This window comes from Polyodon spathula, chromosome 13 (genome assembly GCF_017654505.1).
Source record: "Polyodon spathula isolate WHYD16114869_AA chromosome 13, ASM1765450v1, whole genome shotgun sequence".
Classification (NCBI taxonomy): domain Eukaryota; kingdom Metazoa; phylum Chordata; class Actinopteri; order Acipenseriformes; family Polyodontidae; genus Polyodon; species Polyodon spathula.
Genome location: NC_054546.1, coordinates 2,205,129 through 2,230,717, shown reverse-complemented (window position 1 = coordinate 2,230,717; position 25,589 = coordinate 2,205,129). Strand labels below are relative to the sequence as shown.

The following is a 25,589-nucleotide window of genomic DNA, read 5'->3' as shown; positions in this document are numbered from 1 at the left end:
AAATTTACATTAATTAAGGTTCTACATTAATGGTGAGGCAATACCAACAGTGTCTGAGATTTCCACCAATAACCTTTGACCAGACATTGTCTTGTGGTCTGGATCAGGATGCCTTGTTCATCTGGTAGAGTTAACAGTGCCATGGGAAGATACTGTGGATGAGGCGTATGAGAGGAAGAAACTTTGGTGTGCTCAATTAGGTGCTGAAGCAGAACAGCGAGGATGGAGAGTCTGAGTTTACCCAGTGGAGGTGGGTTGTCGAGGATTTGTGGCACACTCTACAACCCGGTTAGAGAGACGTCAGGTTCAGTGGCCAAGAGTTGCGTCACACAGTGAAGAACTTATCTGAAGCAGCAGAAAGGAACAGCAACTGGCTGTGGTTGAGACGGAAAGATTCTGGATGGGGATCTCAAGCACAATAGAAAGAAAGCAACGCTGATGTACAGGTAAGTAAGCTGGGCTGAGCTGAGTGGGAAATGGAGGGGGGGGGGGTGATGCTGGGATGCCAGAATCACTGTTGAGCCCTCTTGAGGTGTCGTGGGCTAGTCAATGAAACACCGAGGATGTAAGGTGCCCACTTGAAGATCTTGAAGATGCTCTGGGGAGACCGAACTGTGTTGATCCCCGGAGCCAGCATCACAGCCGTTGTGTGTGCAGATGTGCTGGGGAGGCAAAATGAGCTGAGCCCTGGAGCCAGCATTACACTTCAGCAATCAACACCAGACAGAAGGATATCTACATCATCAGATGGAAAACAACGCAAATGGATGTAGATGCAGATGGATCACATTAGTTTACTGCAAAGCTACGTCTTAGTTGGTGCTTATCTTGGTGAATGCCAAGTTCAAATCAGCATGAAGTTCAACATCTACTCTCATGTAAGGGAAATCTACAATTTACAGTAGATTGAGTTTAATCATCTACCAGTGTTGAATGCAGACTTAAAACCTTCTGATGCAATGTCAAACGCACTTTAGGAAGAACAAAATATATAAACCAAAGCACCTAGGCTTGAAATTTTGCTTTTGCAAAACTTGCTGTTCACTCTCAAATGAATTTTGCAATCTTACTAAGTTTACAATGCAGAAAATACATTAGGAGATTTAATTTTGGGGTTACTTGCATTTTTATTGATTTCACACTCAAGCACTACTGGCGCTACACAGATGTTCCTAGTTAAAATGTATTGCAATCTGAAATCATTGCATCACAGTGAAGGATATGAATGGGTAATAGAGGTTCTATAAGCTTCTTCTTGGGCTGTATATTCTGTCAGTGACAGTCTGACCTTCAGTCCTTATGCTGGAGAGGTCAGGGTGGCTTCAATAACACCGTGTAACAATTTTTTTTTTTTTTTGTTCCTGGGTAGTAAGTGTTATTTCCTAATTGCTTATGCCTCAAAAGTATAGAAAATTGCTATTATTCCCCACAAACTTTGCTTTTGTGACCAGGACAGTGATACTTCAAAATATCACTATTTCCAGTGGGAAAACGGACAAATGTGTGTCTTTTCGTTCACATAAAGTCAGAAAAAAACAACATATGAATCCAAATTAACATGTATTTATACTAAAGTAATACAAAAATGACTACAAAAGATTTAGAAGTGAGTAGTTTTTGAGATTTACGATTATACTGTATTTACAAAAGCAAAGTTTGTGGGGAATAATAGCCATTTTCTATACTTTTGAGGCATAAGCAATTAGGAAATAACACTTACTACCCAGGAACAAAAATTGTGTTACATAGTGTAATCAGTGTTGGTCACCATCTTTAGAAGGTGGATCAACACGAATATATGAATCCTGTTTTATTTGCACCTGACACTTAGGAAAATATAATGTTACATATGTACATATAATATATTTGGTATGCATTTTAAATATTTGAAAGGAAGAGAATTACATTTGTTAATTCGCCAATAGTTTCATAATATTCTGTAAAATATTATTTCAAAACTGTTTATTTTAAATAAATCCAGCTGACTTTAAAATCACTATTTGGTCATAGCTTGCAAAAAAAGTCATTAAGTGCTACATAAACAGCATATTTTGGAAAGGCCAATTTGAATCTAAGCATCTGGAAATTAATGAATTAATGGAAAAAAAGACAAATGCCAGGATGTTTCTCTATAAAATTCTTATCTTTTTGTTGCCTTTAGCATTAGTATCTTACAGAAAAAAAATACTTTATTTGTCCTCTCAGAAATAACTATATTCCTTTAGGGACACAGAGATCGGCAGCGTGGTTGCACTCCAGACAATGTTTACCCTCTCTGCTTCTTTTAAACGCTGTACAGAAATTATTACGGTAGTTCTATCAACCCCAGAGCAGAAGACTTGATCTTTTACTGCAGCTCATTTCCCCCCTAAAGATGGTACTCCATAAACCATTCAGACTTCCAACCACACTGGACCATTTCATCTCCATTAACCAAAACAAAAATGCATAGGGATCATAACCATGCCTATAACCATTGCAAACAAAATCCACATTACAGCATAGGGATGAAATTCAAAACAGATCAAAATCCAGTTCATTTTAATAGTCTGTCTCATACTGCAGTACAAGACATGTCACCCGTACAACCCTGTGTAAATAAATATAGATCATGGCTTATTGTAAATAATACGTTTATTGTAAATAATAAATGAACCAAATTAAAGGTTTGAACAAACAGGAAACAAAAACACTAAACACAAACAAAACAGCATGGTGGTCAAAGCAAACAGACTAACACACAGACATAGAACACAACAAGTATCGTGCTGGCTTGAGCTAGCACGTGTAGCAATTGCTATCATTTACTTATACTGTTACTTCTCCTCACGAACACACCAACCATGTGTCACCCGTGAGAACATTATTAATCATTTAATCACTTATTCCAGTCACCGCTCCAGCCACATTACCTGTCTCCCATTATTTCACACGCACACGCAGACATCCCCGTGCTCACATGACAACATACCTTTTTAATCTGCACGTGAAGTGATTGTGCAATCCCCGTGCTTTAGTTTAGTCTGTACTCTATCATGTACTGTAGAACTTCAAATGCACACTGAACTTTAACATTTCCAGAGATGCTAAACAAAACCTAAAACATAAGCCAAAACCTAAAACATAAGCCAAACTTTATTTATGTTCTTTTATCATTTAGGCACAGAGGAGTTAATATACCCCAATTGTTTCGAAAATATGCATTTGACTGAATAGGAGTATAGGTTTTCCTGGTTTCATCTCTGGGTGGAACGGATAAGAGTAGACAGTGGGGGGAGAATTGGTGCAGGGTAGAGGTAGTTTTAATTGTAATCATTACCACATTTAGGAATGATTCTCACAGAATGTTTCTCTGCTGACTACAACCAGCCAGTTAGTGAATTTTCTCAAAAGCCTGAAACCTTCATCTGAACTTCTGTGGAACAATTGGCCATCTAGTGGCTGTATTTGGTACTGCACAACATTGTAACTCTTTGCCCCCATGTGTCATTTATCTGAATTATTAGTCCTCCTATAAACAAATAGCTTTCTGTGCCTTTTAGTTTTTATAAAACTGGTGTACAGAGTTGCACACCATATACTGTAGAATAACTAACCAGCCAAATAAATGTCTGCACAGTTCAACCTCATGTTGCTTACAAAGGACGCTGGGAGTTCTCAACTGCCTTTCAATTGCTTTGTCTCCTAAGGGTCATGTGGTTAGAGGTTTTTCTTGCAGTTATTCAGGCAGAACAAATGAAAAGTTAAAGATTGAATACTTTTCTGGAAGAATTTAATATTGCTTACATTGAGTCAATGTTGTGGATGTATGTTTGTATGCAGTAGTAGCAGTAGCATAATGTCTTAGAAGGGTATGGAAACTATATTTGTCTTATAATGCCTATCTTTTATCAGGTCAGTACAAGGGTAATCCTATGACAAAACAAATAGCAGTACTTATCAAAGAACAACTTAGGTAACTGACAATTATTACTAAACCCAAGATATCTAATGTTATAGCCATGTCAGTAGGAAAAAAAAAGAGACTTTAACTGTTGACCTAACACCTTAACAGAAGCACTGCAGCTCTTAATTGAAGTCCAGGGTTAAAGGTCATACAACCAGGGGCAAGGCTATGGCTGCTGATAAGTCTTCATGTGATGTTTGCAAATGTCAGAAACAAAGGTGTGGCCTCCTGGAACAACGAAAGCCAGTCAATGAAAAATAACAAGCTGGGATTTGAGCAGATGTAGGATGCAAACTTGGTAGCAGTGATGACACCAGACAAATACAGGACATAACTCTTTCACAAGACATGCTCTCTAAGTGTAGGCTTGCTCCTGTTTCATACCCACCCATGCTGCTTTATTGACATCACTCGTGTGCAGCATTTTAATTGGTCCTGTTATTCTTTATGCTTTCCTCTGGTCACAAGAGCAGCATCTGACACACACACTGCACACACAATCCTACATGCATAGAGACTTCATAATATTGGCTTCTAGCTGGCACAGCAGTTATTCCAGACCAATACTGCTGACCTACGGAATTTGCTTCTGAAATTTCTATCCCCAGCAAGGTTTCACTACTTACAAAGTAGGTCGCACTCGGTGGCAGTGTTTGCCCCGCGGTAGCCCCATGGCTTGTGGCGTATTGTTGCAAAGATTACATATTTTATAAACAGACAATTAAATGGGTCCAACTTGATTTATGGAATGGTATTTTTTTCCACTTGAATGCAGTATATTTTGGAATCCCCCCCCTGCCGAGAGGCAACATTCATAGTCTGCCCACCTGTGTGTTGTTTGACTATTCACAATGCTGTGTTTGTTACAAAACAGCATAAGCAGGGGGCTGGTAATTTGGGGCCCACTGCATTTAGAGAAAGCATTGTTTCAGGATATTACTCCGAACAATAAGATCAGTTATTTTCATTGGGTGCAGTTAAAAAAAAAAAAACTGAAAACCGTTGGAAAAGGAGACAATAAAATCAGTTCAGAAAACAACGAAAGACACTGTGCATTTGCAGATGAGACAGTCTGCTATGGAATGTTAAATGAACTTTCTTGACACTTGATTCACAAACAGCTCACAAAGAGCTGCTTCTTGAAATGTCCATATACATTAGGCGTTTTAACTGGCACAGCAAAAAGCACCCTTCCCACTGAAATAACACTGTACCTATGCATAATAACATTGTACTGTGGCAAAGAGGGGTGTGCTTTGCCGCACTTTGGGACCTCTAACAATGTCTTCGAGTAAAATTGAAGAACTCTCACGACAGCAAGACGCTGCCTGTATCTTTATTTTAAACACAAAACAAAAGCCTAACTCCTTCTAAGAGTGCTAAACTACTTTCAAGTCCTAAACTATAAACTGGATGGCTAAGCCATTTACCAGTCACTCAAAACTCTTTCCAAAGAATCACAATACCATCCCAGGTTAGAACCACACAGGCTTCCTCCAGGCCTTAGCCTTAACGTTGACAGCCTAACAACATTTCACCTGGTTTATATACCTGCCTGTCCAATCACCAAGCAGGTGTCCCTCATTAAATTAGTGTCAGGTGATTCTGATTTAAAAAAAAAAAAGAATCAATAAAGCAATTAAACAATTATACAATTAAACACATGGCTGTGTGAAAATAAAAATACACAAAACACCTTCCACATGTGCAGGGCCCCTGCCCTGTCACAGTGCACATGTATTTACTAAGTAGCTACTATGTAAACACACAGTACTGATAGACACTTCATGTAAAGTGTTACTGTATCACTCTTTTTAATTTTCACTGAGCAAATGAAAGACATTAAAACTCTGGAGACTGGATTGACAAACACATCTATGCCAACACACCACAAGGTGTTTAAAAATAGACATCTTTCCAGGATGCTATGTCCTTAGTAAAATGAAATGGGTAAAACACAGTCACTCCTTTATATCTCACCTTTCTCTTGTTGTTAGGGCTGACATACAAGTAGCTCAAAATGGTCTTCAGTCCCACTTTGTCATTAAGTTTTTCATAAGTGGTTCCATAGTCAGTTGACCTGAAATGTAATTAGAAGACTTCATTAAATCAGTTCCATCAATCACCAGCAAGGTATTTTAACAAGCTGTAAAAGGAATGGAGGAATGGATTAGATTGCTATTGTTTTGCAAGACTGCTACTCAGACTGAGGGCCAGCATTACTCACAAACAGCATGCAGAAATATGTAATTCACAAGATAAATATGATATCTTCTCGCGTTCTAGCATGATGTTTTGACCACTGATGCAATCATAGGTACACTTGTTAAAAAACAGTAATTACTTGTAAATGCCCTGACTAGAAAAAAAAAAAGTGAATGTATGATATGCAAAGTAGCATTTTAAACCTCGTAGATTGTCTTCACAAAGTTGGTTCTGATGACTCATTCACTAATGTATTAGTATGGGTTATTTCAATAATAAAATAGTGTTTTTCATCCATAACTAAAAACTCTCAATTGTGACACCAGAATGTGTACTATTGTCTGTACTAATGTCTTCACGTAATATCTAAATATATACAATACATATAGTACTATAAGACATGCCATACTGTGACATACTGTAAACTCTGAATGTCATTAAGTTTGACAGCTGCTAATTCAATCATGAATATCATAGCTCTCAAGATCTGTTTAAGACAGATTTAAGACACATTTATTTTTATTTTTTTACTTGCAGAAAAGGCAGAATAATTCTCAAACTTTTTTTTTTTTTGCTGCCTCTGGTTTTATCAGCAGTGACAGTTGATAGACTTCTTTTTCTGTTGAATGAATTTGCTCAGATCTGACAGGGAGGCTGGTTTCACAGGTATGAACAGCAGACAGTTTTATCTTGCCTGTGGCCATTATCAAGCAGTCTACTGTTATATTACTTCCTTAATAATCAGTGTGACAGGGTGGCGCCACTGCCCAGCTGTTACCGGCAGGAAGAGACCCAGAAGGAAGAAGCTTCGTGTTAAGCGCTATCGCGTGAGTTTAATCATATTTACAGTAAACAAACCACATTAAGAAACAAAAAGGCACAAAACAAAATATCTACACAAAAAACTCACGAACATAGAGCACAGCAAGACGCACCTGCACCTGCACATTCACCTTCATTCACCTTCACCTTCACCTACACAGACATTAACGTCTAACACCCGTGATTATCCTATTTATACACCTGTGGCTCATTAACCAGTAAATTATCATTAATATAATCATTAAATTACGGCCCCAGCCACATTCCTACCTGCTTTTCTAGCAGGAAGGACTTTAACCCACTCCCTGCCAACCCAATATTCCCCAAACACGCTTTATACCAGCAGGGCTTTTGCCCTGCTACACTAATATAACAGAGAAACGAGATAAAAAGGGGTAATACATTGTGATACACCATTCCAAACCATACAGTCAGCCGCTTAAACAATTTAAAAACCCTATTCCCACTGAGGAATAATTGAACAGTTTAGTTTCTGTACTTGTATGCTGTTTATCATCTTCTTGTGCTTAAGACAATGACGTATCTCCATGTGTCAGCAGAGATATACATCTGTACGTGGCTGGGGGGGTGAACTAGAACATAAAATACAGTATTTATAGCTTCTCCTGGGTTGAGCAGGACAGCTGATAATTTGCTCCCCAGATTCTTAAGCCAGGAGAATGTCTGGCACAAAAAAGATGCATGTTTGGAAAATGGGATAAAAGAGTAAGCTTTAGAATTAATACAGCATCACACTTCAGAAGGATAGACTAACAGAGGAGACCATTCTGACTACAAAATCAAGATGCAGCATCTCCATATCAGTGGAATTGATGGTTTAAGACCCAGATAAAAACCTTAATTTTGGAAAGAAAAAGCGGGTGGGGTGACGATGAAGAAGCTCTTTGCTTTTGTGGATGGGTTTCGATTGCATGTTGTTATCTTCCACTTTTTAATGGGATTTTTTTTTTTTTTTTTGTATTTGTGTCCTTACATGTGTCAGCCTTCCCTTTGGAAGGTGATCATATCCAAGGTTGGGTTATTAAATGTGCCCCATTGTGCTATAAACAAGGAATGACAGCTGACAAGCCCATCATTCTCTCCTGCATGTGCACTTGTGGGACCCATCCCCCTGAACAAATAACCACACACACATATACATACAAACATACATATACACATACACTCAACTCTCTATACATTATAGGCTTTATAGCTCCCACCCTTTTACAACAGCTATAAGTCTCAGTTTTAAGTTATTATGAACGACTGAATTAATCTAACAGAAAATTAAATTGCAGGGGGTGTGTTAAATAAATTTCAGAATAAAAACCGGAAAAAAAAAAAACTGAAGCCTACGTTAAATCCTACAGCACAGCTCGACTATTACTTTTCCGATTACTGACTAAAAAGTCAACCATTCAAACAAACAAGGAACACCATATGAAGTTGAAAAAAAGGTAATATATACAAAGATGCTTAAACTTTTGTAAAGCTAGCTCCACAATAGTCCAATAGTAAAAAATGAACACACCTGTACATTGTTGTGTAGTCAAATACATTACAATTTACTGCACGCAAAACTGTCAATAACAAGTCCTTGTTTTTTGGTGGATCGGGTTGGGTTTGATTCGTTTCATTAAATCTGCTAGATTTCTGTACCCTACAGAACCCTGTACTCTTGATGGTTCCATGCCGACACAGCTGCATTTTTAAAAAAATCGCTAGACATGAACGCTTGATATTTCTGAACAATATTTACATGTAATAAAATGAAAATGTGTTTAAAAAGAAAGAAAAAGTTTAATCATGGGTTTTGTGTATTGAGCAACGTAGGAGGCTGAACGTACTGTATATCTAGAAAATCAGCGGTGTTAAATGTGCTATTTTATTTTGCCGTAGAATTAGTTCTGTCATATTTACAATATTTGTTGCAAGCTGCAGCAGTACTTAGTGGCGGTGCCTGAGAACACAGCCCGGCTTGGGTACAGGAATATCACACGTGCATGTCCACCGATCTTTGAAAAACTGCATCTGCACCGGCAAGGAATCATGGGTATTAAGAATTCTATGGGGGACAGAAATCTGCATAACAAACGTCAGAACAATTTGATTTTGGGACACATGCCTCAGTTTAAATGCTTAATTTGCCTATGCGTTAACCCAGCCCTGTGTGTATCCATGTTTAAAGCTTACAGTCCACAATATTAAATCAGAGTCTTGAACATGCATTTATAATCACACTGCTAGCACATCAATGCAGAAATGGGGGGTAAAGGTTGGGTAGGCCTTATAATTGAAGACCAATTAGCCGCAGAGTTAAAACATAAAATCGCATTCCTGTCAGCTGATCGTGTGCAGGGTGCTGTGATCTGTTACCATCTCTCTTTCTTGTAATTCAGCACACTGCCTCTTGCATTAGAACTGAATACATTGAAATATTTTTTCAAATACAGTTTCTCCTCATGGGGTCTTGTTTTGGTTAAATATATTCTCTCTTGATTATGCTGCAGGACCTCTGGCCTGTCTTTATCTGCAGCAAATCACTGCAGTAATTGAGTGTATTTCCAATACCTCGCAGTTTCTATCTACCCCAAAGCCAAGCTGCATTTTGATTAGCAATTCAAATGAAAATACAAGCTTTATTCTATATATTTTTCTATGATCTACTTAATGTATTTGTAGTAAGTACTATTATTATTTGTTATAGTATTATTTCATCATGCAAGGCACAACATAACTATACACTCAGCCTTTAAATTGACATTTCTATCACACATTCTGCTAAAATATACACCAAAGAAACATAAAACAGTATGTTCATTACCTATTAAGCAATTAAGTGACACAACTAGGAGGTTATAGGAGTGTAGAGGTTATGGTGTTAGTTGTGAATTTCCACATTAGTCTGCATCCCCCTCTGGCAGACAAACTATGAGTTTAAGGCAGTGCATTTAAAGAAGTATAGGTGGTAACAGAACAGTTGTAGTTTAAGCTACAAACAAGCTCACTTAATTGTTAAATAAACAATAATAAAATATTCCTAATGAAAAATACAGTTATAAACACACTGTGAGCTTTACATTTAAATTAATTAATTTAAACACATTTAAAAAACTGTACTATTGACCTAACTAACCGCCATCTTTCTACCCAAGGTGCTGACAATATGTAACACTTTCAGATTTCAAGTACATTGTAGGCAATCTGGATTAATGGATTAGTCAAAAAAACAATCATTATGTTTACATAAATGCAGGAGCAGGGACTAGTGAGAATAGACTCCACAAATGAAGCTTTTATGACTGACTTTATGTGCTACACTCTACCTGTTTTTTGGATTTGTATTCACAAGCCCTGGGTTTTTTAACCAATAAGTAGAAAACTACCATAGTGATTTAATGGCCCTAACACTGCATGTTGTTCGTTAAATTTTTTTACCAAAATTGGGATGCAATATAATGGTGTGCAGCCATGTAAGAATGAGGTCTGCATTAAAGAAATTCAAAACAGCAACACATGAAAGAGTGGAAGTTTCATTTTCTCACTCTTAGATTTATTATCAAATGCTATCTGTTCATTTGAAATACAGCAAGTCCCTTTAAACACATGAATTATTTGAGCTGGCTTGCACTTGCAACATTTGTCAAAATGGAGGTCAACAACGCATGGAGCATGGACAATGACATCAGCTTGCTATTGATCAGCTCCTTATGGCCCACCACACCGCTGTATGATTTAATACCTCTGCTACTTCCACTCTAAACTTGATCCCTAGAAACCCATCCAGATCCAAGCAAATCATGAAAGGGGAAATGATTATCCTTCAAGGACAAAGTTGCTGGCAAATCCAAGAACTAAATCCACATCCCAGTGGCACTCTTTAGCTTGACAGACTATGATAGTTTATATGAACTGCAGCATCTTTCACTAAGTTTTCTTGTCAGTTAAAAGACTGAACAGTGTTCTTTCTGCTCCCTGCACGTCCTTTTTTAATTTTGCTGTGACCAATTAAGACAGCTTCCATGTCAGGCTGTAATTCGTTCGGATTGTTGGTATGCATTTAAGCAACTTAAATCTTTCTTCAGTGACAGGTGCAGCAAATCAAAGGCTTCATTTTCAAATGTGAATCAATTAGAAGGTTTGTCCAGGTAATTTATAAGTCCCATTGAAACCCTTTTGCTGTCTTTATGAAGCAGTTGTGGTATTGTGTATGCCTACTTTCATTATCGGAATTCTATTTTCACATTACTGTAAACAGAATGGGGGAATGCAACTTGTAGAGGTATCAACACAAAAGGTGCTGTAATAATTTTTGGAAAAGGGCTAGTCCTTTTGTAAACTGAACTCATAGCCATTCATCTAAAATTGTTCCTAAAAGTCCACCACATAAATGAGCCAAAGAATGGTCACTGCATTTCTCATTTGCCTGAAAAGTAAGAAAGCAGTAGTGTTAGTGATAGCAGCATAAGCATTAAAAAACCTTGCAAAAGAACCCCCCACCCCCATCATGCAATCAGTACATCACAACTCACACCTCCTGCAGCTTGTGGGGTACAAGGTCTGCCATAACTCACATACTTTTTGTACATATAGAGTGGCTCACAGATGAACATGACATATGAGATATGACTGTGCCTGCAGCACAAGTCTGTCGGTTTGGATGACTGGGACAGAACATGGGAATTAAATGTAATGCATCCCTTCATGGCCTCTGGCAACAGCAATAATACAACATTGCACAGAATAAAACATTATTGTCACAACAAATCTTAAAAAGGGTCTGTCGATGGCAAAGCAGAAAAGTATCATGAAGCCTGCATGAGCTGTGCAGATCTTCAAAACTGACACTTGCATTTCACATTGTCCTTTTAATTCATTAAGCAATAAGAGCTGTGATTTATTTTTCATGGTAACATTTTTTTCAAACAGTTTATCCTTACAGGATTAAGCTTTGATTAATCACACCATTTCTTACATGTGAAGTGCTTAGGAAAGATTTTTTTTTTTTAATTGGCCAAATTTCTGAAGCTTAAAAAAAATTATCATAAGTAATCATAAATTTTATCAAAATATGTATTTATTCTTTTCAGACCATATTTTTTGTTTTGGAGATCAAATGAAGGTGGTATTATATGGAACTTTTATGGAATATTACATGGAAGTTGTATGTAGCTGAGTGGAAAAACATCCTCAGTTCTTAGAGTGATCCCTTTATTACAGAATAACAATGACACCTTTAGAACTAATTATAATTCACTTTCACAAAACTCAACGGCTTCATCTCCAGAGCATGCTGCAGCTTTTCAAGATGCATTCAGATGGTAGAGATTGTGTTGCAACATTTTTTATGTTTAATCTTTTTTATGAAAATGATAACAAGCACAGCCCTAGAGTAATGTAAACTCTAAGAGGCCCACAATACATACCTTGTGGTATTGCTACTCTTACTTCTATCCTACAGTTATAATAAACCTTTCCCACACTGGGACATGCATACACATTTATTTACAAAAATACTTTTACTTAATATGGTGTCATCCAGCACTCCTGTGGGCCTGTAATTAGCTCTCATTATCCCTTTGAGAGATACTGTATTGACTAATAAATCTAATGTCACTGTTAAACCCATCTTCATGAGTGACTCCGCAGTAATTAGTGTTTTCCACTTTTAAACGGATGAAATCAGGTAGGGGGAAATGTTTTGCTGTGTTGGGTCACTAAAGTATTTAAAAGATAATGCCTGTTTAAGATGGAGCTTCAGAACATGGGCATGCAGGAAAGCACGTTAATGATGCAATGGAGACGAGACCTGTAACAAATCACAGCTATCATAACAAATCCAACAATTTGCATATGTCAATGCCCTTTTCACACTGAAAATGAATTGACCAAAAAACTCACTAATTGATTAATGAAAGGTCATTAATTGGATAATTAGGCTGCATGATACTCAGTAAACAGCTTGATGTGCAAAATGGGTGGCAGGTTTGCTGAGTATTCAATAGTTATCTATGAATTGCCTCAATGCACTGAGCAAGTGTTTCTCCTTATACCCAGCAGGCTGTCTGACCTGAGCCGGGATCTGCGGCTGTAAGTCTAAGGCAGCATCAAGCTTGTGCAGAAGAATCTCTTCAGATGTACTGTACACACAGCTCCCTGTGGTTCAACAGTTTGGGCCACATTTACTGAGCTACGTTCCCTCTTAAAGAGTAAGTAGAGGTGGTTCCGAAAAATATAGCATTGCATGTCCCCGGGTGTTGCAACAACTGTCGGGTGCTGTAACATACCTGTCATTTTTCTTTTCATTGTTAACATCCTGACAACTTTTTACACTTATAAAGTAGTTTCAAAGCTCTTTTCAAAATGGCCACTCCAGTGCACTGATAGTGTAAGGATTATTGCCCACATTGTCAAACAGGTAACACAGCAATAATGATCCGTGAATTGGTTCTAATGCCATCAACCTGAAAATGACAAGAACCGGGCTACGAAATATAATAGTCAGCTTAAATTTTGGGATCCATCTTGTCAACCCCTAAAAGTGAAGCTTATGAAACATAAGAAAAAGAGCATCCCTTCCAAGTGATTAATGCATAACCTCATCACACTGAATCCCACTAAATCATCCTCAAAACTGGGGATGAGACAACATAGCAACGGAAACCAATTTTCTGTTTCCATCTCAAAAGGCCATGAGAATAGCAAGAGGCAAATCATAAAAAAGTGCCAAGCTAAATGAATCCTGTGGATAACCTTGAAAGATGCTTCTCCATAATGGCATCCCTCTGGTATTCTCCTCTGGTATTCTGCAGAGCACATGCACAGTAACTGCCTTGCACATTTCTGTACAATTGCTTTCAGACACCGGTTGAGCAACCCTTTATTAATTCTTTCTAGACTGTATTTGTCCCTGAGAGATGGTTGATCCTGTGGGGCATAGTACTTTAGGAGATCCTTCAGCTGTTCCACATTTCTTCCACACAAGATCGAGCAGAAAGGGAACCAAGCCTTATTGACCAGGGCATTGCTGGTATGCACGGACCGGTGTCAGAAGTTTAACTAACACTTTGTGTGGGAATCACTATGGGGAAATAAAATAGAAGCTTGGGTTTCTGCCAGCTTGAAGATATCAATATTAACTGCAGATGAAAACTCAAACAATATCCTGACCTAAATAACCTCTGTCCTTCAGTCCTGGAACGGTTTTCCTTTTCCTATAAGATTAATACTTACATAATAGTTCATTGATGGTGATGAAGGACTGGATGTTTGGATGGGATTGATATCCATGGTATCACCAATAATATTTTTTTTGCATGGTATAATTAGTATTTCATTGATTTACACTTAATCATCTAGATCAACAACATGATAATAAAGTCCATAGATATAAAATAGTGTGGAAGCAGAAGAAGTGCAAAATCACAAGTGAATGTCCCCTATAGAGCAAGTGTTAGAGTGATGATATTAGTACGACTCAACTTGTGGTTCCAAGGTGACAGTTAAGGACGTTTGTTTCAGAAAGGATCAGTAGAGAAGCCTTCAGCTTGGAATTGATGCAATCATGGGGACTGGATTGGAAATGATTGTGTTCTTCACATTTGGATTCATGACATATATTATCATACTCTTAGTTGCTATTATTTTAAAGGTAAGAAAAAACTGCCGTCTTTCTTTTTTTCAACATCCTTCATTTACATATCAAGCACGATTCATTATTACTCCCATCGGATATTATGTTTATAAAATATTATTTTGCAAACATGCCTCAGATCTCTTTTTCAGTTATAAAAAGGTTTGAATAAATCATATTTTTCAACATGTTTTGATACTCAAAGCTCCTAAATGTGGTGACGGTTTAAACTCAGTAAGGGACTGGACGTCCCTTTTCTCTTACCTCCACAAAGAGCTCTCTGTGACACTTCCCAGGTTGAAGTCAAACAGCTTTGTAAGGATGAGAATCACCTGCAAAACAGGAAAAGCATCCAACTCTCAGTCTCAATTGCAACATATTGCATCCACAATTACTTTGGGGCAGGCTTAACATTTCTTCAAAGTGGTTTTGGTATTATGGGATGAAATGACAACAGCATTAATTCAAATCACATTTTTGTTAAGAGCCGGCCTGCAGCAGATATAATCCTGCGTAACATTTTATTTTTTTAAATAATTCTGCTTAGTGGCTTTATGAAAACCTTTAACTAAGGGACTGTCCACAGCTTTGACAAACACATTTTTTTTTTTTTTTCAGGTGTTGCATTTATAAAAAGGTTTTTTTTTCAAGAATGACATGCAATCTATTTTCTTCATTAGGCCATACATTTTAATTAAATGATCAGATGGTTGCAAACAAGCAGAGCAATGGTTATTTAGATTTCCAGTAACACGTCAAACTAACTTATAATATGTATTGCATGCTCATTGTTTTATCAAAACAATATTGTACAGTAAATATAACAAACTCTGCACTTGAGAGATCTGGAAACTGGGCCAGTTGAATTACTTAGGGAGGAACAAGACCAAAAATCTAATTATGCCTGCAGCTGGATAAAAGCACAGGAAGCAGCAAAACATGTACTCAATGGCTAGAGATTCATAGGGATTTGAAATGTTTTAATCTTGTGATATTTCGATGGATAATACAATTTACATGTATCTAAGACAAAACAGTATCTAGCACTGATGGTATATGAAGTATTTAAGGGATATGAAGTATTTAAGGGATGTACAGACATATTAGGTGTATTTTTGCTTCTAACATATTATAGAAGAATGCTATGACTTATGTACAGTATATAGGGGTTGTAAAAATTACTATATGAAAGAAGATAACAAATAGCTACACAATAGCCAGCTATCCTAAAACAAAGGTGTCTGATGATGATTCCATCATCTCTGTTGCCAATTGCACTTATTTCAAGTGTAATCTTTATCATAACATCAACAGAGCTCCTTCAATCCGCACTCCTGCCGTCCGCCGCACTGTTTGGACAGCGATAGCCACTGTGTTCTCATTATGAGTTTCAACCCTTCACAAGTGCAGCATCAGTATCCTCAGGGTCATCAGATCCCTGAATATAAAGATTGGCTGAGCTGACTCCATAGGCTCCACCGTTTCCTTGCTCGGATATTCTCTGCGTGACAGCTGGTGGACACGCTGACTCTCACACTCATATCCTCTGGTGTCATGCCCTGTAACTATGCACAACTCACACGGTTTCTCATTACAGTTGCATTGTGCTCCTGATTCAGCACTTCCTATTGCACTTAGGCTACTGCCTGTCATTATGCAACACAGTTATCTTTAGACTGCAAGAGAGGAGATTTCTTCTTCTCCTCCTAACTTACTTAAAATGTTTGACAGCAGAGTTTCATCTTGTAGGAACAGCTGTGCCTTGGCAACATCTGTACTACTGCAGTTTTACTATGAAACACATTGTTTTATCCATTAACATCTGCATAATAAAATATAATAGATATAAGGTCACTGCAGAGATATTCCCGTGTATACTTTGGTGCAGTCATCTTTGTGCCCAGGGAGGGTTTAACCTTAGATTTCCACAGAGGCCAATGAATTCTAATAACCAAGCAAAAAGCAACCGCAGTCGCCAGCTGTAAGTGAACACCCAGCTGCTCACACATCACCTCTCCCAGCAGATACCACTACTGGGCAGGATGTGTTTGAAGAGCACTGCAGTGGAGAGGAAGGAACCGGCCACTAATACTGATTGTATGAAAGTCATAATGAAACACAGGGCCACTGCTTCCATTCATCAGCTGAAGGACAGTGCGCAGATGAGCCTTCTGTCTGCCGCATATGGAGACTAATGTAGGTGGCCAGCACCTAACTGCGATGTCAGATGGCTCCCCACTGGAAGGTACATATGCTAATTTACTAAGTATGCCAATTAAGCTTGTGCATTTGCTAAACTGTAAATACTGCTTCCCAAGAGACACTTTCTGGCAAAAAGAATGATAGTATTAAAAAATGAACTGCAGGTGGCACTTCATATAAAGGTGTGCTGATCAGAGTTTGTAGATGATCTGATCAGAGGGGGGTGGCTTTTTATTTGGCAGATGGGTTTATAATTTAGTGCATTACTGTATGTCTTTCTGGATCATTTGTGATTTGACAGCAGATTCTCATAAAAGGGCTTTATTTTAATTATTCTCAAAATGGCAGGCACGTTGGAATAATCGATCCTAAGACAGAAACCCCACTCTCATCAATAGTCATACAGACTCCTTAGGAAATATAATGGCCTCAGAATGACAAAATGGATGCCTTATTATACAATGTTTAAGACAGGAAGATAGTAAGTGTCAAAAGGAAGGATCCATTTGATTAACTAGAGAGTTTAGTTTTCACTGTAATTTAGCTGTATAAAAAATATACCACGACTACACGAAAACCTACAGTTAGAACTGAATCCAGCAGAGCAAGAATATGTCTCAAGGTACAAACATGTACATATATATTTGAAAATAAAAATGTATTTGTGTATCTATGTCTGGAAGTTTGATATAACAGAACCATAGAGCAGGACAATTAATCAGAAAATGAAGAAGCATTTTTCTTGTGCTGATGATTGCTGTGATCTCAAATTACTGTTGGAATATATTGTTGGTAAATGGCATATGTGGTCTCAGCATACCAAAAGAGATGAAGGGCTCAATCTGCAATCTCTTCCCACAATCCTATTTTACACCAGCGTGTTCTTTTCTGCCTATGTAGCTTCTTTTCACATAGGGGAAAAGGAAAACCACAACATAGAAAAAAAGCCATTAAATACAAACAGATAGATTCTGCATTGCTCCTCCATTGCAAGTGCATTAATGCTTGGATGTGCATAAATATGTGAGTAGGAGGTTGATGGGGAATGTAGTTCTGAGTGGTCCATTCCCTCAGGCAAGGAATGCAATTTAAAAGTTAAAAAAGTGGTCAAAATGTTAAAAAAAAAATTAAGATTAAAAAAATACACACACCTTACATAAATAGTTGTAGCAATACATTGAAACATGCAACACAGACAAAAAATGTCCTTATATACCCTTTAAATAAAACTAGAAGTAATATTTTTGCAGAAGAACTTTGCTCCTTCAATTTGTTGAATGCTGAAAGAGTTTTGTCAGGTTGTTGGTGAGGGCAAGATAATAAAGCCGACCTGCTGAAACGTTCTTATCTTGTTTGCCTCTGCCTTTGTTCTCACTCCACTGAATCAAAGGGATTTGATTCTGATCACTCACACTTGTGATTAAAGACATGTGCTGTGAAGAGCATGCAATGGCAGGAGAAAAAAAACTGCCAGAGAAATGCTGAGTGACCACAATAGTGTCAAAACAAGAGGCAGTTCTTTTGTAAGATGCTGTAATGCTAGGAGAGAAACTTTCTAACAGTACTGCTTTTGAAAGATGTAAAGCTATGGCGTTTAACACCTTTACACATGAAATAAGTGATCACACCCTTTCTATTGCTACAGTAGTGGATAATTGGGTACCCTACATTAACCTACACTGTAAGGACCCTGCAGCCTTTTGAATGATAATTCCTGGAGGACTTATGGAGTGTTCACTATATACTTGAAATGTAAAAAATTCTGTCTCAGAGGCACAGAGTCCACTGGGAAAGAAGTACAGAGAAAGATTGCATTTACACCAAGCACTTTTTGGATGAGAGCTGCAAATGTTGTAGCCAGACTGCGGAAAGAAAAAGCAAAAGACAAATATAATGATAATTTTCATCGCACCTCCTGGTAGACAAAAAGAAACAAACAATAGAGTCTCTTCACATTCCATGTTAATTAATTGAATGACTCGCCCAATTAGCTGTCCATATCATAATAGGGTTCGAGTGTCTGTGAATACAGAGTGCAGTGTCACAGTCAGAGGGTAAGAAAAACAATCACAGCATTCTCAATTACTCCTAAAGTCTGAAAAGGAAAACAATTCTGGTCCGGGTCACTACATCTTTCACACTGCAGTGCTGAATTCCATTTCATCATTTGGCAGTAGACTAGCTTTCCAGTGATCTGGCATGGAATGCTGCTACATAGACCAGGGTTCTGAAGGTGTGTAAATGTATCTGTCACCTCATTACATTCTCAAGCTGTGGGCATTTTAATGCAATGAATTTAATAAAGTTCTTGGACAGATAATGGCCCATGGGGGTAGTGTGGTTTTGTGGTTTGAGTCAAGATTTTAGTAGTATTAGTCCTGTTTTCAAATCTCAACTACACATTGATTATTTCTTTGTTATTCAGTACCACCAAGTTGTAATGGCTAGTGAAGCAGACTCTCAGTAGAAATTAGATTTGTTGGGTAAATAAATCAAATGAACACACACAGAACAATAGGTCATCAATTCGGGCATTCTTAGGTTTTAACTTCAGCACTGCAACTTTTGAAATGTATAAAGGTTTGGTTTTATCACCATGTTATTCCCTACATCTTTCAACACAATACCAGCTTCGGAAATAACTATTCCCACAGCTGATATAACCGTCCAAAATGTTCAAAGTGCATTTCCAGTAGTCATCTAAACTAGACCAACAAAACAGCCCCATTGTGAAAAGAGGATTATAGTAAGAGGGATTCATAACTGACAGATGCCTAACTAGCCCACTATTTCATTTATTGAGTTATCGACAATGGATCACATTACAGCCGTCAGATCCATAAAAGTCAAGAAAACATGGCCTCTTTATTACGATTGCTCCCAAGGTCCCAATAAGAAATGGCTAGCTAAGGCATATCTCATTTAGTATGAGATGACCATGCTCATTTTAAGAATATAGATATGGAGAAGATTAAACCACAGATTCGATCCCAGGATTTATCATATGACCAATCAATTAGTTTGGACGTTCAAGCAGACATTATAACTTTATAAGCAGGCTGCCTTAACTAATCCTCATACGTGGAGCTCTCCCTCAATTAAAAAAAAATCCTTTGACAATAAGGACAAAAAAAGGCTTGGAGTCATTCTCAGTTATGATGTGAATAAAGAAATCAGATTAAAGAAAAGCTTTAACTACAGTACCTGAAAAAAGCAACATTTTTTTGTATTTTTACAAAGGGCTGGGTACACAACACATCTGCATTAAACGAGGTAAAGACAAGCACTAGACTTGAAACCATTGGTTGGCTCTGGAACGCTTCCATACAGATTTTATTGATTTTTTAAAATTCCGTTTTATTTTTTTGGGGGTCGCTCAGTCATGTTGAATTTTCAATTGACAACAAAATCATATCATATATAATATTATTTTTGCAAGGTGTGGTGTTACAAAGAAAAGCCATCCTATTACTAGATCATGTTTGCCTGTTCTTGCTTACTGCTGACACTGCAATGCTGTTGCTTTTTCTTCCTGTTGTGTCTGTCACGTTAGTTGTCTTTGTTAGCACTTTACATTTTAAAACAGCTTTACTCTGATGGCTTGCAGGCTGCAGGGATAATTTGTCAGACCTGATTAAGCAAATTGATCTGCAGACACTAAAGCCCACTAAATCTCAACATATCAAGGAAAATGGTGTATAAATGCATTTGATCATTAAAAGAATGTGCTAAAACCTTTATTGTAGCTTGGGAGTGTGCAGTTAAATGTAATTCCCCTTGTGTATTGAGTGGATGTATTTTATTAGTAAAAAGATATAGATACATTAAAGGACAAGTCAACATTGTAATTCATTTCCACCCTTGACAATCAATCCTGCCTTCTCAGCACCTGGATTAAGATACCTCATCAATAGCACTGTCCACATATTTACACAAAGTAATTAATAATGGGCTGATAGATGAACTTGGAACTTCAAAAGCACTTGTTTAACAGATAAATGATTGCCAGGAACTAATATATATATATATATATTAAAGAAAACAAGACAATAGATGCATGCTCATTTATGTACTAATGTTATCTGTTCTGGTTCTTTTCTGCTGAAAAAAAAAACTACTAACATTTAAAATCTCTTTTTCCAATATCCAGTTGGAAAAATTGAATTGAAGCCTAATCAAAATCATGTATTTTTAAAACTGTAATTAATTATGCTTCGTCATACAGATAGGGAATCTTTAAAGAAAACAGTAGCTTCAAATTAAAAGTATTTTTTTTTTTACTGTCCATATCTCAGACCTGAATTCAAGAGCTCCTCTGTTCTAGTTGCCTGCTATAGATTTGGCCAAATGGCCCATTCTAAAAGATGGAGCTGATTCTCAGCCCTTAGTCAAAGCTCCACACATAATAGCAGGTGTTTTATTTCATTTTTTGATGTTTTCAAGTTATGGATGAATTCCTGTATATTGCCACTTATTTACATAAGGTGAACCAGCAACTCTATGATTCATCATCTAATACAGTCATCAAATGAATCTTTCTTTTATTTTTAGATGTGCATCAAAACCAACTTCCAATCTGGTTCCCTTCAGAATACACAAGAGTACAGTTCTAATGAAATGAACTAACTATTCCCTTGGGTTAGTTTCAATTGCAAGGTTATTACTTTTGGTGTAAAATCGTTAAATTAAACCCAAAGTAGCACAGAATTGTCTGTATGTGTGTAAGTGAAAGAAAGTAATGTTTGAACAAATTGAATGGATGTTTACTAATGTTTACAGCTCCCTGTACTCATTTAAATTGCTCCATCATGGCAAGTATTACAAGAAAAATTGCAAACTTTTGATAATACCCAATACAAATCTGATATTTCAATGCACATAATTATCTGAACACATTTACAGAACCCTATTAATGCTGTGTTTTGGAGGTATTTTGCATACTATTAAGAAGGCCTTGTTTTTTGTCTGCATGCAACAGAGGAGTTTCATAATGAATATTAAAGCTGAGAATAGATTTCACACATACATAGTGATATATCAGGGTGATTGCTACAGTTTAGTCAGCTCAGATTGAATGGTCTATAAAGGTGAAATTTGTTAAAGCAGAATATGTTTATTTGCTGATTAAAACCTTTGACTTTTGCATGTGCATAGGATAATTGGTTTCCAGCTATTTACCACCAGTTATTGACTTACCCTCTGGTGATTCAAAAACACCAAAATTAAAATAGAGGTGTTGAAATGGTGGTTAATATTACTAGCTGTGAGGCTTGCCCTGGTGTCAAGAAACAGGTTAACACCCAGCCTGGGAATCTCTTGGATCAACAACACAAGAGCATTCTCTGAGGGCTCTCGTATGAGAGTGGCATTGCCCTTTGAGTGAGATGTTAAACCAAGATCCCATTGAAATTGCTTCTGTCAAACACACTATCTTGTTTACGAGTGGAATGATAATCCATCCTAGAATCATTTTTGTATCAAAAATCCGGAGCTGTTCCTTCATGCATTAAGTGCACCGTGATTTCTTCATTGAGATGGGCCATGATTCTACTGTTATAACAACATGGGATATTTACATGGTATTTCAGTTTTTGTTTTTGTTTTGTTTTGTTTTTTTTAAAACTGACATGGCCCTTCCTCAAAATAAAAAAGTGAAGGAAGTGTATATTTTTGACTTGGGCACTAGAACAGACTTCCTTTAGGAATGCATGAATACTACAAAAGGTTCCCCTCTATGAATATTTTTGAATAAATAAATGTCATAGTTGTCACTGTTAAGTTTTGATAGGTAGTGAAACCAGCACAACACATTGGTCGCACTCCAAATAGTGAAACAAAGCTATTAATTACAGCCTTTTTAGTGAGCTGAACCTCAACTTGTCAATCAATATTATATAGCCATTACTAATCTAATGCCATCAACAAAGCTGTTAGTAAAATATAAGGTCTTGCCTATAAAATGTAATGAAAAAAATATTTTACTGACAATTTTATAAACTCTTAAAAAAAAACTTCAATTAGAAAATGACCTGTGATAAGTTAGGCTATGTATTGGTTGACAAACTCCCATCCTGCAGTTCAGCCCTGTTTATTGCAGCAGACCAGACTAGCTGGCCTGCATCTGATTGCAAAGGTATTGCAGGTTTGCAGGGTCTATTCAATCAAAATGGCAGTGGATCTAAATAATATTGTCTTAAATAATTTAAACAGGGTCATCCTTGATGTTTTAAATAGAAATTCAAAACCCTTTGTATGCATCTGGTCCCGTTCTTCCTTGAAATTACTGCACACAAGAAAGACAGGTTTTTTAGTTGTTTTTACATTGTGTCTCTAATTACTGTGTATTTACATATGGAGTTAGATAGTAAATACATGTGTACATAATTATAATGTTGTTATGCATAGTTAAAATGTACTTAGCATTTACATCTTTTTTTCACAATATATGCAAGTATACAATTGTATCAGAAAACGGTTAGGGCTAGAGTTAGGTTTAGACTTTAGAGATTAATGGGGTTACGTAGCGGATCAGGGTCATAGCATGCAAAACACATGTACACATTAAGTCAATTGTAATTATGCATAATAACATTGTAATTATATATAAGTACACATTTACTAAGTAACTACTATGTAAATACACAGTAATTAGCGACACTTCATGTAAGTGTGTTGCCATAAGTTTACCATAGTAAAAGCAGAACAATGTAATAAGTCAAAATGAAGGCATGGTAAAGCATAGGTAAGCACTGTAAAGCCCAGAGATGCATAATAAATTTCCTTGGTGGTAATGGTGCATATTAGTATCTTGGATTTGGCTTCAGCTTGGCATTGAACCAGAATATTATAGTCCTACCTGGCCAAGCCACCTCCTTCTAGGTTACAATCCAGAATAACCAGAACCATATCCATTAGAACAACACATTTAATACATTTCAACTCACAGGCAATTCTGAAGAAAAGCACTGCCTGATTCCCACAGCTGATTGATTTTATTATATGCAAGCCACTACCTACAGCTTTTTAAACTACTGAACAGAAACAGCTTATTTTTCCTTTTTTCCATTGGACAACTATAAGCATCTATTATTTCTAAATGTACTGTTGCAGCATTTTTAAATAGGGAAGAGTGCAGAAGGGCAGTCACGGTTCAGCTGTACACAAAGGAGAGTTGCAGTATAATCCATAGTAACTGGTACTCTTGCAAACGCGTCTAAGATATTGATTTACCTTTTACTGACACTTATTGCTGTGACTGACATGGTATTTAGCCATAAGTGCTCATGCTTTCATGTGAAGAGAATTTTCTAGTGATTTGCTTTTATTGATTTCCTAGTAAGCGCTTGATTAAATTGTACTTTCTTTGTTGACTATCTTTATAATATTAAAATGCCTCAAAAAAGCTAACTATATATTTACATACTTTATATATTCTCTACAATACTAGGCTTGATTTAAAATTCTGTGCATACAAAGCGTGCTGCTGATATACCTCTATATGAAATCTCCTTGTCTATTTGGAGCAGAGTCCTACAATCTCCATGCCCAGTCTTATCTTCAGCTATGTGAAACAGCACATAAAGTACTACTGTAAGGCAAACAATCAGCAATTTTCCAGCACCCAGAAGAATGAATAACCCTTGGCAATGAGTACAACCCTTACGTTTCCCTTAAAAATACCAGTAGTGGCCAACAGTCTCTGTATACCATACATATAGTATATTACTTTATACATTGTAGTACTGGTGCTCAGAGTTGTAATGAATCATCAAAATTGGAACTCTAGTTGAGTTGAGTCATTGGGGCATAAAGTCATTGACATGCCAAGCTTTTATAATTCATTCAGATTCTCATTTTAGACATTGAACAAAACTAAAAACCTACCGATATAAATTAGTGGCAGTTACCAGCGTTATGTTTTGAATGCAGTTTATTCATATTGTCGTTTTACAGTGCTGGCAGGATGCAGCCTGCTTGTTTCTCCCGGTCGACTTCACCACCGCAGGTACTTGCCGTATTGTTGATGTTTTGTTTGTTTCGTGTTTGTGACAAAACTCAAAAATCACTATTTTCCTCAGGATTTTCTGTGATCAGTGATCAGAAATCTGTCTTTGCTTCCCGCCTACACATTTTGATTCCAGGGTACCCTGCTGCTTGTGACGTTATGATCACAGAACGGTGCTATAGGCTAGAAAGGGGTTCTATTTCATTTGCAATGGTCTTAAGAACCATGGCAGGAACCTGTTTATGTGCAAAATTACATGATGACCGTGTGTGTGTTAAAGAGGGGCTACATGTATTGAAAATGAAATACGTTTGTTATTGATTTTATCATAAAAACAATGACTTGAGTCAGATGGAGATTTTTTTCGTGTGACTCAAGTCGAGTCGTGTCTTTTGAGCAGGGAGTCGAGTCGAGTCGAGTCATTTGTGCCTCCCTTCAACAACAGGAACAATATTGAAAAATTAAGCACAGGGCTAATTATATAAAACAAAATAGACTGTGCAGTCAGAGGAGCCTAAGCTGCCAAATCCACAATGGAGACAAATTAGAACAATTACACCAATTACTGTGTTTTGTGAAAGGCTTACAATACAGTATTCCATGTTTTAGATCATTTCAATTTCAACATTTCTGAAACAATGTTGTAAAAAAAAAAAACAACATTAGAGTAGCACTTTAAATTACAGGGCATGACTATCTGGGTAATTACATTGTAATAACATAGTAATTAAAATGGCTCCTCCTCGTACACAGTAAGTTGCTTTGAAATTGCA

The 25,589-nt window shown here is 37.0% G+C and overlaps 1 protein-coding gene across 1 annotated transcript in view; it reads right to left on the bottom strand.

Moving 5' to 3' along the window:
* LOC121325269 (VPS10 domain-containing receptor SorCS1-like) overlaps positions 1 to 25,589 on the bottom strand; it is a 95,849-nt gene that overhangs the window by 37,283 nt on the left and 32,977 nt on the right. Inside the window, exons 2-3 of the mRNA XM_041267694.1 lie at positions 14,874 to 14,941; positions 5,927 to 6,026 (exon numbers count right to left, since the gene is read on the bottom strand). Coding sequence (XP_041123628.1) covers positions 5,927 to 6,026; positions 14,874 to 14,941 — 168 coding nt within the window. The remainder of the gene's footprint in view (positions 1 to 5,926; positions 6,027 to 14,873; positions 14,942 to 25,589) is intronic.